This window comes from Vombatus ursinus, unplaced genomic scaffold, assembly GCF_900497805.2.
Source record: "Vombatus ursinus unplaced genomic scaffold, bare-nosed wombat genome assembly UNPS02000749.1, whole genome shotgun sequence".
Classification (NCBI taxonomy): Eukaryota; Metazoa; Chordata; class Mammalia; order Diprotodontia; family Vombatidae; genus Vombatus; species Vombatus ursinus.
The window spans coordinates 21080645-21094440 of NW_020940527.1; the positions used below are offsets into that span (position 1 = coordinate 21080645).

At 41.4% G+C, this 13796-nt stretch overlaps 1 protein-coding gene across 5 annotated transcripts in view; it reads right to left on the reverse strand.

Annotated features, from left to right (window-relative positions):
- Positions 1 to 13796, reverse strand: part of ARHGAP22 (Rho GTPase activating protein 22) — a 421947-nt gene that overhangs the window by 361903 nt on the left and 46248 nt on the right. The window contains exon 1 of one of the 5 annotated variants that reach the window (XM_027860621.1): positions 40 to 86. The exons of the other annotated variants lie outside the window; for them this stretch is intronic. Coding sequence (XP_027716422.1) covers positions 40 to 73 — 34 coding nt within the window. The 5' untranslated portion in view covers positions 74 to 86. Of the gene's footprint in view, positions 1 to 39; positions 87 to 13796 lie in introns of those variants that run through there. 5 annotated transcript variants of the gene reach the window in all.

Genomic DNA, 13796 nt, shown 5'->3' on the forward strand with positions numbered 1-13796 from the left:
GCATCTCTAGGTCCAAATAGGCATAAAAGTTTTACTTACCTCTTCTTGCCTGTCTTATCTTAGGACTCAACATATTCCTGCTTCCAGCGTATCTTTCCTTACAGTCCTGAGCATGCTGTCAACCTCCTGGCTTGTTGTCTGTCCCCCTGTTGCATCTCATCGTGACATATCCCCGTCCCACTGGCAGTAGCTTCCCAGAGCCCGGTTTCCCCGGTGAGCTTCACTTCTCTCCACTTTCACAACTGGCCTTAGAAGGGATGTCTTGCATTTGACTAAATAAACCTTAATGCATTATTTATCCAGCCAAGAATTAATTCCCATCCAAACTAACCATTAAGTGCCTCAGTAATTACTGTCGATAAATCACTAGAGCATAGACATGAGGGGCTGGACCTGACTCTTCCCCCTAATTGGCCACACTTCAGTGTTATTAATATGCCTCCGTAAGAGAAGCAGGAGCCTTAAGGCTTCTGTCCCCAGTCCCACGCACTATTTCTGCAGAACGGAAGCTCGGACTCAACAAGAATCGAATCTAGAGCGAGAATCTGAGATCCTGTCCAAGCCTGAGTTAGAGGAGAAGATGGGAGGGGAAGAGGCTGTCATTGGGGGAATGGGGGAGGGGCACTGAGAGCATGAGGCTCATCGCGGATCTGATAAGGTCCTACATTAGGAGAAATAATAAGTGCACTGGTCCGCAGGGAAGTGTTGTGTCAGGCTGCCCACTGAGTAATGCATTGAGTGAGATGGGGCTGAATCACTGCTGGGCTTGTATTTCTGCAAGGGGTGGGGGGTGGGAATGAGCTTGAGAAAAGGAGAGGCAGGAAGAGAGCAGGCAAGACGAGAGAGGGAGAAAAAAGAGCCAGCCCCGGCATGGCCACTATGGAAATGCTACAAGGTGGCGACGATTAGGAGGTCAGAGATAACTCTCCCTTGGACTGCCATGCAGGCAAGGCTAGAAGGAAACCACTGCAGAATTCCAGCTAAGCGCCTGAATCTGGCCATTTTCAAAGCCATTTGGTGAGATTTCTCATGGAGGCAGTAGGAAGAGAATGCTCCTCACAGAGTATGATAGATAAGGCACAAAGAAATGATGCAACAATTTAAAACAGATCATGGGAGGAGGAGGGAGGAGAGGAGTCAATTAATTTGACTGCCTGCTATTTTTCCTCCCTGGCCTGCCTAGGAGGAATTATGTAAAAATCTCTTTCCCCAGTGTGGGGAGATATTTTTCTCTTAGAGCTAAATTGCACCCACTCCAGTTTTCTGTTCCTCCGGAGAACATTAGCAGTGGGGAGATCTCTGTGAGGAATGCTAACTACCACTATTTACATATCACAACCATTCTTTCTGAGTTAATAAGGTGCTCTGCCAACAGCTTATTCCTTTGCTCAGTAGTCTCTTAATTTCTAAATGATGTGTGTGAGGTCTCAGCGTTTGGCTCCTGGCATATCAAATTACCAATCATTTAATGCTAATAATTCTTTTCTTTACATGCACCTCATGGCTTGTCACTGAATCATTCAATCCCCATCCCTGAACTCAAATCTGGGCATGTTTTGCTAACATTTCAGCTTTTTCTGAGTCTGACTTTTGCTGTACTATGAAATCTTAGAGGGCTCAGGGTTTAATTAAAAATGGGAGCAAATTATTATCTTATGCTTAGGTTCCCATAGTGTCACCCGGGGGGTTAATGTAAGGGGGAGGCAGGTCTGGAATGCTAATAATATTGATGGGGTTTCTTTGGGACTTTAACACCTTTTGGGACAATAATTGAGAGCACTTGAGGGAATGAATGAATGAATGAATGAATGAGCATTTGCTAAGTACTTGCTAGGTGCCAAGCACTGTGTAAAAAGATAGATATGCAAATACAAAGTCCAGATGGTCCCAGACTTCAAGGAGCTTACATTATAATGGGGAGAGATAACACATGTAAGTGAGTAGTGGCCAGGGAGGGTTGCTCTGGCTTGAGATGTCCCAGAGATCTGGGAAGAATTCACATAGGTGAGCCAAACTCTGACTGAAGATAACGATTCTGAAAATGAGAAAGGAGTACATTCCAGCTAGAATGCTTTCTTGAAAAGAGGGAGACGGGAATCCCTCAAGAGACTCCTGAGCTTTTGAGTTTTCAGTGATCTCAGGAGGCAAGGAAATATGTCATGGTGGGACTTAGAAGATACCTTTGGAAAGATGGAGAACACAGAGGGTGGTAGGGGGTGGGGGCAGAGGGAGAACAGAGGCCTTGCCTGAGCTGCATGGCAGAAGTAAAGAGTTCAGCAGGAACAATGAAGGAAATGGAAGCCCTGAGAGCAGTTTTGTAACAGCAGTTTTCCCTCTCCAAGCCCTCCTGGAGAGATGAAAGCTAAGGGGAGATGCAGAGGCCTTGAGGATGGGGAGGCTGGTAACAGTTTTCAATAGTGTCAGCAACTTTGGATAAGGTTTCTTTTCCTGAGCCACTGAGAAAGGAAGGCAAGATGAGGGAACCAGCCAGAGAAGTAAAGACCAACTCTGACCAATGGTCATCAATGGCAACCAAATGAATCTTATCCCAAGGTCAATGGGCTGCGTGCAATGGGGGTTCATTTATAAGCATATTTCTTTATTCTGATGTAAACTGTGTTTTATAGAACAAGTTTCACTTCTCATCAAAGGCAGCTGGGTGGTGCAGTGGTTAGAGTGCTAGACCCAGCGTCAGGAATTCCCTAGTTCAAATTTGATCTCAGACATTTGCTAGCTATATGACACTGGGCAAGTCACTTAACCTCTATCTTAGTTTCTTCATCTACAAAACAGAGGTTTTACATTACCTATCTCACAGGGAATCAAATGAGATAATATTTGTAAATTAGCATAGTGCCTGACACCTAGTAGGTGCTTAATAAATGCCTATTTCCTTTATTTCCATGGAGACAAATCCAAGGTATTCCTTACAAAGAATCTCCACTAGAATTATTTTTTGTCCTTCATTCTCAAGGAGGACCAATGACATCAGGAAGGTGATGTCTTGACTTGCAAATGAACTGGATTTAACTGAGGCAGGGCTGTGCAAAGTCACCAGCCTCACTCTCTCCTCTGGAGCCATCGGGGTCCAGTGGCAATATATAGATCAGGACAACTAGAGATGGCCCCAGACACAGTGGGAGACCTTGGCCCTTTTGAGCTAAGGTCTTTTCCAGGTCTCAGTTTATATGAGGCAATGACCATTCAATAACTAAGGCTAGGTAACAATCCACTAGAATGCATCACTAATAAAATACAGACTGTCCTGGAGAGCTGATCATAAGAGTTCTGAGCAATAGTGACAGAGGACTGTGGATCTTTCTTCCAGAAGGTATGGAGAGCAGGGAGGATTTTGTAGTGACTTACGATGAGTCTCCAACATTTGTTGTTTTCTATGGCCAGGGAATCATTATTATCTATGTTCTGAGTGTAAACTGTTCTTTCTTAGAAGGGAAGGCAGAGGGGCTTGAATTATACCTCCCAACTCTGCAGATTAAATCATGTTTCTTTTTCTTTTTTTTTTTTTTAAATGGGAAGGACTTCAGTGTAAAAACAAAAAAGAAAAAGCCACAGTAATAGACCCTGAGTCAGGAGGTTAGAGAGTGGAAGAATGTGAAACAGAATGGGAAGAAGAGCCACTGAAGTACTGGGGTTTGGTGATACTGTGAATGAGGCAGCCAGATGGTGCAGTGCACAGATTGCTAGGCCTGAAGTCAGGAAGACTCACCTTCATGAACTAAAATCTGGCCTCAGGTACTTACTAGCTGTATTACCCTGGGCAAGTCACTTATCCCTGTTTGCCTCAGTTCCCTCATCTGTCAAATGACCTAGAGAAGGAAATGACAAACCACTCCAGGATCTTTCCAAGAAAACTTCAAATGGGATCATGAAGAGTCAGATGTGACTGAAATGAATGAACAACAATACCATGAATGAGCTTATTCTTGAATAGGAGGGAAGGTGGACTGTCTGCAGAAGACCACCCTACAAGGAAGATTTATGGGCAGATACAAGTGCTACCAGATTTATATATATATATATATATTTACATATTATATTATATATATTTATATATATATATATATATATCAGAAAGAGTCTGAGAAAGAAGAAGAGACGAGTAGTGGCTATCAGCAGTTTTTGCTGAGTGGTAAAGAGGTGGCGATTTTTCAACACAAGGAGAGTTGAGAGGTTTGCTTTCTCCCCAGGAATTATACCCAAGGCATAAACAGACAACATCCAAAATCCTGTCAGCTCTAAAGATTCTAGTGATTCTTAGGCCATAGAGGACACTGCTGGAAGGAATCAACAAAACAATACTAAGGAGTATGAATGAAGTGTTGGGCATGAAACTAAAGACTCTTAGGGCATCATGTGGTCTTCTTATCCCTGATGCTGTTTGAAGGCCAAGAAAGAAGGCAGTTAGGTGGTACAGTGGATAATATTAGATCTGCAGTCAGGAAGACCCGAGTTCAAATCCAGTCTCAGATATTTACTAGCTGTGTGACTCTTAAATCACTTAACCTCTGTTTGCCTCAGTTTCCTTATCTGTGAAATAGGAATAATAATAGCATCTACCTCACAGGGTTGTTGTGAGAATCAAATGAGATAACATATATAAAACTCTTTGCAAGCCTTAATGAACTTTATAAATGCTAACTAATTATAATAATAAACACTGAGAATTGTAGAGTTAGAGCTGAAAGGTATATTGGAGGTTATCTGTTTTAAGATGCTCATTTCATACATGAAGAATCTGAAGCTCAGAGAGGTGAGATGACTGATTTGATGAATGTTACACAACTGTTGAGAAGCAGACTTGAGATTAGAATCCCGATGCCCTGACTTCCATTATGGCAGAATCAGTTGCCTTTCTGGGCCCACTGGAAAGGGGTAGATGGAATAAACAACACAATGATCTGCCCTGTTCTTTGAGCAACCATTTAAGAACAGCACCTTTGCCAAATATTGCAGATAGCAAAGTACAAACAAAGCGAGCAGAATCCCTCTCTAGACACTTGGATTAATGTTGGTACAAGTATCCCTTGATGGATTTCCAGCTTATCAAAGAACTATAGAACATTTAAGCAGATATTCCTTTCTATGGCTGAACTAGTTTCAATTCAACTCAACAAGCATTTATTAAGCACCTACTGTGTTCCAGGCACTACTGAACTGGGTATACAAAGACAAAAACAAAACATTCCCTGATCTCAAGGAACTTACTTTCTGCTGAAGACTTACTCCATTTATATTCATAAGCAAAAGCAAAAGATATGTAACATATGAACCAGCTACCTCAGCCTCCAGACTCATATTTTCAGCTGCCCATTGGACATCTGGAACTGGATGTTCTTAAGTTCACCATGTGTAAAACTGAACTCATCTTTTCTGCCCCACCTAATTGCCACAAAAAACTATCTCCTTGGCCCAATTTCCCGATTACTGTTGAGGGTACTACCATTCTCCCAGATGCCCAGGCCTATAACCTAAGTTCCATCCTCAGCTCCTCACTGCCTTTCACTTGCCTCCCAGTCCCATGTCCGATCTGTTGTCAAGCCCTGTCATTTTGAACTTTGTAACATCTCTCTTATATAATACCCCTTTCTCTCCTCTTACACCTCCCCTCAACCACTCTGGTGCAGGCTTCTCACCACTTCATGCCCAGACTATTGCAAGAGTCTGCTGGTTGATCTGCTTGCCTCGAGTCCCTCCCCACTCCAGTCCATCCTCCTCTCACTGGTCAAGATGATCTTCCTAGGTGGGGCAGCTAGGTGGCACAGTGAATAGAGCACCGGCCCTGGAGTCAGGAGGACCTGAGTTCAACTCCAGCCTCAGACACATAATACTAGCTGTGTGACCCTGGGCAAGTCACTTACCCCATTGCCTAGCCCCCCCCTCCAAAAATATTATCTCCCTAGAATTCAGACCTGACCATGTTAAGTGCTTAGCATTCCCTATTCAACTCCATGACTCTCTAGCAACAGTAGAGAGTACTAGATTCACCATTTCCTATTTGTGCAGCATTGGACAAGACATTGAACTGTGATATGTCTCAGTTTCCTCATCTATGAAATAGGATCCTGGGCTCACCAATTTAGAGCTGGCAATAGTAATACTTGCACTAATTCCTTCAGAGAGCTCTTATGAGGATGAAATAAGAATAAGTGGGAAAGGGATTTATAAAGAATAAAGCACTGTCTCAATTTAAGTTATCCTTATTTATTAAGTAACAGCTAAGTGCAACTGACTTCTTTAGTTCCTGGACATACAAAGATGACAAACTATATGATCCCTGCCCTCAAGAAACTTGTAAAATGTCATTGTTATTCTTGTTGCTATTTCTCTAACAGGAAAGATACACAAAGTAAACTATAAAGTAACAACGTGTGTGTGTGTGTGTGTGAAAGTGGAAAAATTTCCTTACTTTGTCACAGCCTATTAATTCTGCATTTCCTCCTTCACTAAAGGAAGAACAGAGCCCATCAATTCTGCCCTCACTAAATTATTGAATCCTATCGTTGAAAAGCACCTAAGAGGCAATCTAGTCTAAAGTTCCTGAGGAAAATCCTCTATAAAGCATATCTAAAACATAGACTTTTATTCTTCCCGAGAAAATCTCTAATGAAAGGGAGCCTATTTCCTTGTAAGGCAGCCCATTACATTTTTGGATTGCTCTAATTTTTATGAAAATTTACCCAACATCAAACTAAATCTAGGTTTGATCTAGACAAATCTAGGTAAATTCCCATCGGATCCTCCTGCTTCTGCCCTCTAGGGTTAAGCAGAACAATTATAAGCCTTTATCAAAGTCACAGTTCTTCAGATACTTGGAGTCGTCAGCTGTCATAGTCCCCATCTATACCCCACATGTCTTGTCTTTACCAGGCTAAGCATCCAGGGCACAGTGGTATAGTGGAGAGAGAAATGAACTTGGAGTAAGGAAGACTTGCATCTGAATGCTGCCTCATGGCCTTACTACATTTGTAACTTTGGACAAATCTTTTCACCCTTCTAGGTAGCAGTTTTCTCATCTATAAAATGAAGGAGTTAGATTCCATAACCTCCAAGGTCCATCCCAGGTCTAAATCTCTGATTCTATGAGCCTGTGACTTGAGACCTCTTTCCCAAAATCATCTATTTCCTCTTTCTGTCCAGGTAGTCTTTAGTATACTCTAATGGCAGTATTGCTCTTGTTTCTGCCTTTGTCAATCTTCACCCAGGTATGCTCTACCATGATTTCTCTTTCTGCCTCCTGGATTTCTTCACATGAGTATTTCTTTTTAATATGCAGTGTTGCCATAGGGGTGCATAGAGCAGGTAAGGAAGTGCTTGAGTCTGGGGAGAGCATGGCCATTGGCTCTTCTTCCACTCATGGGAGGACACAGGGCTGGGAAAAGAGCTGGGAAGGAGGAAAAGTGTAGTATTCATAGGCGTGGATCGAATACAAGCCAGGTATACACCAGTAACACCACTGGATTTGGGTTGTAGCCAGATTGGTAATAATACCTAACCTTGACACCAAAATGTAACACAACACTGAAATAATTACTAGGACAAGTCAAGGCAACAAGCGCTTATTAAGTACCTACTATATACCAAGCACTCTTCTAAATACTAATTACTAAATAATACTGATTCAAAGAAAGAAAAAAAATAGCCCTGCCCTTAAGAAACTCCCAATCTAATGGGGAGGGAGGAAGAAGACACAACATGAAACAATTATGTACAAACATGATATATACAGGACAAATTGCAGATCATCTGAAAAGGCTCATTAATGCACTAGCAGTAAAGGGGGACCCAGAAAAGCTTCTTACAGAAGGTAAGATTTTAGAAACTTGAGGAAGCCAGGGGAGCCAAGAGGTGGAGACAAGGAGGGAGAGAATTCCAGGTATTGGGGACAAACAGTGAAAATGTATGAAGTGGGAGAAGGAGTTTATTGTTCAAAGAATGTCAAGTTGGCCAGTACACTGGACAGGAGTAAGCTATAATAAGACCAAAAAACGTAGAAAGGGGCCAGGTTATTAAGGGCTTTAAGAGCCAAAAACTTCTCTGTTCCCTTCTGCCTTCATGGAGAGTTCCTCAAAGGGCATTATTTTAACTGGATCAGGAACAGCAGGTGGGTTCACACCGCTGTGTAGCCTCCTGGGCACCGAATAGATCCCAATTAGCTTTAGGCAATTGACATACCTGATCTGGCTGAACCTCTAGGTGAGGATTAAGGTAAATCTAGGAGCACCCCACCTGTTGAGCTTCTTTTTAAACTCAGCTGCCAAGCCCAAGAGGGTTTTAATTAAAAATAAAGTGCTTGTGGTCACATTAAAAAAAGGTCTGCCTTCTTTGCTGATTGTTTTCTCTCTGCTTGGCTGCTCTATCAGAGTATAGTGGTCCTGGATTAGAAAGCTCAGCCATAACCATCAGCATTAGGTTAAAAAAAACTATGAAATGACTCTCTCTCCATGGTTCTCAGCTAAGGGCCACGAAGCGAATCAATGTAACAGCACCTGCTCTTCAAGGGTCTGTACTCTAAGACTGTGACTTATGTGACATAAAACAACAGGCCAGTTGAGTCAGAAAATGAGTGAGTTAATTGAGTCTTTTGACTTTTATGTAAATAACCACTCTGATATGAAGCAGCTATAAGATTTTCCACTCACCTGGCAGGGTAATGAAGAAGAATGTGACTCCAGTGGGGGCATGCCCCAGCATAGAGCACCTTAGAATCATTGGTAAGTGGAAAGGAAAGGACACATGTTCTTAATGGGGCAAGTATATGTTAGTTGTATTCTTAGGCATGGTGAAACTAAAGGGGGCCTGCTAGCTTTTTGTTACACTTGTAGGTGGAGTATCTGAAGAAGTGATACCTGAACTACGTGGAAAGTTGGGTCATAGGATCACAGTCAGGATCATAGAGGCAATCTAGCCTAACTTCCTCATTTTTCAAGTGAGAAAACTCAGGCTCAGAGAAATAAAGTAACTTGCTTGAGATCACACAAGTCATAAAGGATGAAAATAGAATTCAAAGAGTCTCCAAAGCCTGAACTCTTTCCACTGTACCAGCTGGTCCTTCCAACTCTAAATTTCTCTGACTCTCTGAACCCTAGTGGATACTGCAACCAACTTCACTAAAAAGCCAACATATAGGTCAGCAGAAGACTTCACCCTTTCTCAAGCAGATGGAGGCTTCATTCTGATCTCTCATGCCTGAGGATTTTATGCTCAATTTGTTTCCTTGCCCATGGATCAATTCCATTAAGGACCTGGATAAAACCATTGATCCTCAGATACCACAGATGAGCTTAAACCCATTGGCTACTGTCTCAGTAAAGTAGAATGGGTCATGTGCAGGTATACAAATTTCCTCTAGATTTAGACTCCAGTGGTTTTCCTGGGACTTTGGGTGGGTGAATGGGGGGGACCACCTGCACAGGTCTTTCCTGATTCTTCTAGCTGTTCACTCTTTCTTCTCCAAACATTCTTTTTTTTTTTACTTTCTTCATATTCTTTATTTTTACACATATTGCTTGTGCCCAAGGTCACACAAGTCATAAGCAGCAGAAGTAGAAAATGAAACCAAGGCCTGTGACCACTAGACCTGTGATCTTTTTATGGTATCACTAAATGGCCTCTGTGGTCCTCCCAACTCCAGTCTCTCTGATTCTACAGGCTGATTTGTTCCGTTAACCAATATCACTAAATAGCCAGCATCTATTTCAGCAGATGCCTTCAACCTTTCTTCAGCACAGGGAAACTTCATTCTAATAATCTTCTTCATTCCTTGTGATTTTATATTCACTTGGTCTCCTGGTCCAAGGACGGAGCACTAGCCTTGGAGTCAGAAGGCTTTTGTTCACATCCTGCTTCTAACGCTCACTATCTCACTATTGGTACCTATTAACCTTGAACAAGTCACAACCTCCTGGACCTTGATTTCCTCATCTGTAATATGAGGGGGTTGAGTTATATTGCCTCTAAGAACTCTTCCAGCTCTCTCTCTCTCTGTCTCTCTTCTTCCATATATATGCGTGTATACATATAATAAATATACCTGTATGTGTATACTGACATATACACATATAGACATACATATAGACATACATATATATAGTAATGTGCGTAGATAGATAGATTGATAGCCTAAATTCTGAGAAACCTTAGAGGAATCTCATGTATTGATAAGTGTAGAAACTCTTGGAGGATCATGGGCTCGTTCAGGACTATATTGCCTTATTCTAGTGCTATGGCAAAGCCTACACTGGTGTCAGGTGACCCTAGTGGATCCATTCTAAGAAGGCCTTAATGACCTTCATCAGAACAAGTTCTCCTAGGTAGAGTTAGCTACAATCCTGGCCCACATTCAACCAACTTCTTCTGGTATGAAAGTTGACTGAATTTCACACCAGTGACTACTACCAGGTATTGTCTCACTCTCTAAAATTTTGATGGGTAACAGACCCAGTTGGGCATGATATGTTTCTACCTTCCTATGATAATGAAGAAATGTAACCTTGAGGTAGACCTTTGCTTTCCTGACAACCCCTATTCTGGATTTGATTCTCAGCCCAAAGAAAGAATTGGTTGCTGAAGTAAAAATGATAAAAGGATAGTGAGGAAGGAGGGACAGTTCCATCTTAGAATTTAAGATGGAAGGGGCAGCTAGGTGGCACAGTGGATAGAGCACCAGCCTTGAAGTCAGGAGGACCTGAGGTCAAATCTAGCCTCAGACCAAACACTTGACACTCACTAGCTGTGTGACCCTGGTCAAGTCACTTAACCCCAATTGCCTCAGGGGAAAAAAAAGAATTTAAGATAGAAAATCAGAGGAAAGCCAGGAAATGTCTGATATGTACCCTAAAATATTTGAAGAGTAGAAATCAAAGGTCTTAGAGAAAGGATAGTTAGAATCCCATGGATTAGAAATTTACAAAGAAAATCAAATCAAGAGGGATAAGAAACTCTCAAGAATGATCCTCTGCAGAAGCCAACAGAAATAATTCAAATGAGGAAATGAAGGGTGGTTATTCCAAGAGTACAAAGATGTGCATGGTCAAAGCCTTAGTGTCCAACTGAAATATTTAAAGGTGTATGAAGAAAATGAAAGCAAGGGCAGTTAAGAAGACAAAGGCAAATACATGATATGTACCTATTGGAATGGTGTCATTAACAACAATAACAACAGCAACAACAAAAACTTAGAATCACCTGGGGCAGACGAATGCAAAGGACATCTAGACAGGAGTCTGTAAAGATGCATTGATAAAAGAGAGGAGGTTCAAAGAAGGGGCTAGTGTGAGGTTTGCTGCTCGAGTTGAATGGATGATGATAATGATGACAGAGAGATAGAGTGGAGAACAATTTAACTCTTATTTCGTTTCTGTTTTCTTTGCTAAGGAGAATAACATTTGCAATGAAAATGAAAGAAAAAATGGCTTATGGGGAGTTCATTCCCAAGACAAAGAAAGAACAACTAGTTACCCTTAATGACTTCAAATCACCTGGCTCAACTCAATTATATTACAAGCATGCTAAAAGAACTGGTAGATGCGATTGCTGCTCCACCACCAGTGACATTTGAAATCACTCAATCAATGGACGAGTATGCAGTAGGTGCCTATTAGATGATAATATAGTTACCTAAATTCTGAACTACTTCTGTGTCCTGACCTAAGAGTCCTTGTTAATTGCTTGATGCCAACTTAGAGGTCTAGATCCTGGGACCAGGTCTTGTTTCCATTCTGTTTAACATTTTTACCAATGACATGAAGAAGGCATAGATGACAGGCTTATAAAATTTGTAGAAAACACAAATCTCGGATGGCTAGAGAATGCATATGATGACAGACTGAGCATTCAAAAAAGAATGTGGAAGGCTAGGATGGATGAAATCCAATAAAATGACATCTAATAGTGAAAAACATAAATACCAACAAGTTGAAAAAATCAGTTTCACAAATACAAACTACTTTGCATGGAAAAAAAAATCCCCATCATTTTAGTGGGCTGTATGCTCTGCATGTCAATCATGTGACATGATAGTGAGAAAAATGTAGTACAATTTTATTCTACATTGAAAGGCCGAGTGTTCATAACATGGGAAATAGTAGCCCCAACATATTTTTCCCTGGTCAGACCATATTTGGGGTATTGTGTTTGGTGCTGGATGAGACCTTTAAGGAAGGTCATCCGTAAACTGGAACAGATCCGGAGAAGGGTAAGCTAGGGTTGTGAGGGACCTTGGGGTCACAAGATAAGCTTTCCCATCAGTTGCTGTCCTTCCCTAGAATATTCTTCAGAATGTCATAGTTAAGGTAGATGATGCCTTCAGTACAGATTGTGGATCTGTTTCTGGTACAGTGGGCCACTCCCAGCTTAAGGATGCAAAATGGGCAATTCCTTTAATAAAAATATATACAAATATTCCTAGGAAAAATCAGTTCCCAGTAGAGGTTAAAAAAAAAAGGTCATGGAAGTAAAAGCCACTAGCAAGGATATTAAAAGGAATTGGCAAAGAGGATCCCTGGGGTCTCGGGAAAAGACTAGAGGAATCTAAAATGATACTAAAGGTATCTAGAAGACATTATAGTGGAAGAGGAAGAAAAGGAAGAGGATAATTAGGTATGAGACACAGCACATCTCTGAACCCCAGGAACCAAGGTGGATCAACGACTAGAAAGGTTCAGCAGCCTTGATGCCTCAAGACAGGGTTTGGGAATCAGAGAAGGTTTAGAAAGTAACAGAAGGTAGAAGTTCTAGGGTCTCAGTTATAGAGACCCTAGAATGTCCCCTAGAAAAAGCACTGGATCTGGAGTCAGAAAGCCTGAATTCTAATTCAGCTGTGCCATTTGATCCTCATTTGGCAAACCCCTTAACATCTCTGGACCTCATCTCCCTCATTTGTAAAATGAAACTATTGGACTAATACATCTTCCATATATATGTATATATATGTGTATATATGTATATATATATATATACACATATATATATATATATACATGTATATAATTCATCCAAGAGTAAAGGGGAGGGGTATCACAGCAGCTCGGTGGTACCATGGTACACAGAGGGCTGGGCCTGGAATCAGGAAGACTCATCTTCCTGAGTTCAAATATGGCCTCAGATACTTTGTACCTCTGTGACTTGAGCAAATCACTTAACCCTGTTTGCCTCATATATATGCATATGTATATATTCATATATATGCATATATATATATATATTTAGGCTACCAAACTACATAAATTACTATATATACATATGTCTATGTCTATGTGTATACATATATATATATATATATTTATATATATATATATATGCCTTATCTATAAAATGAGCTGGTGAAGGAAATAGCAAACCACTCCGGTATCTTTGCCAAGAAAACCCTAAAGGAGTTCACGAAGACTCAGAAATGACTGATAAACGACTGAGCGACATGAACAACGTCACGATGAACAGCATCATTAGAACAGTGTCTCAAGTTAAAGTGGGTTGATCCTAGAACCTGATCCCAACACAATTATACCATGATCAACTTACTGAAATGCAACCCTAAAAGGAAATGTCTCATATCACGTCTGAAATTCAGCCTGTTTGCACTATTTCTGTGCTATCCGTAAGCATTTTGTGAGAACAAGTGACAGGTGAGTTCCAGAAGGGTACTGGGATTTGGTATAGCCCACTTCCCTACTAGAGGAGTTAGCTCTGCTGACGCTTGTTCCAACCACTCCTGCCCCTGCCTTCCCCCACCACACACACACACACACACACACACACACACACACACACACACACAC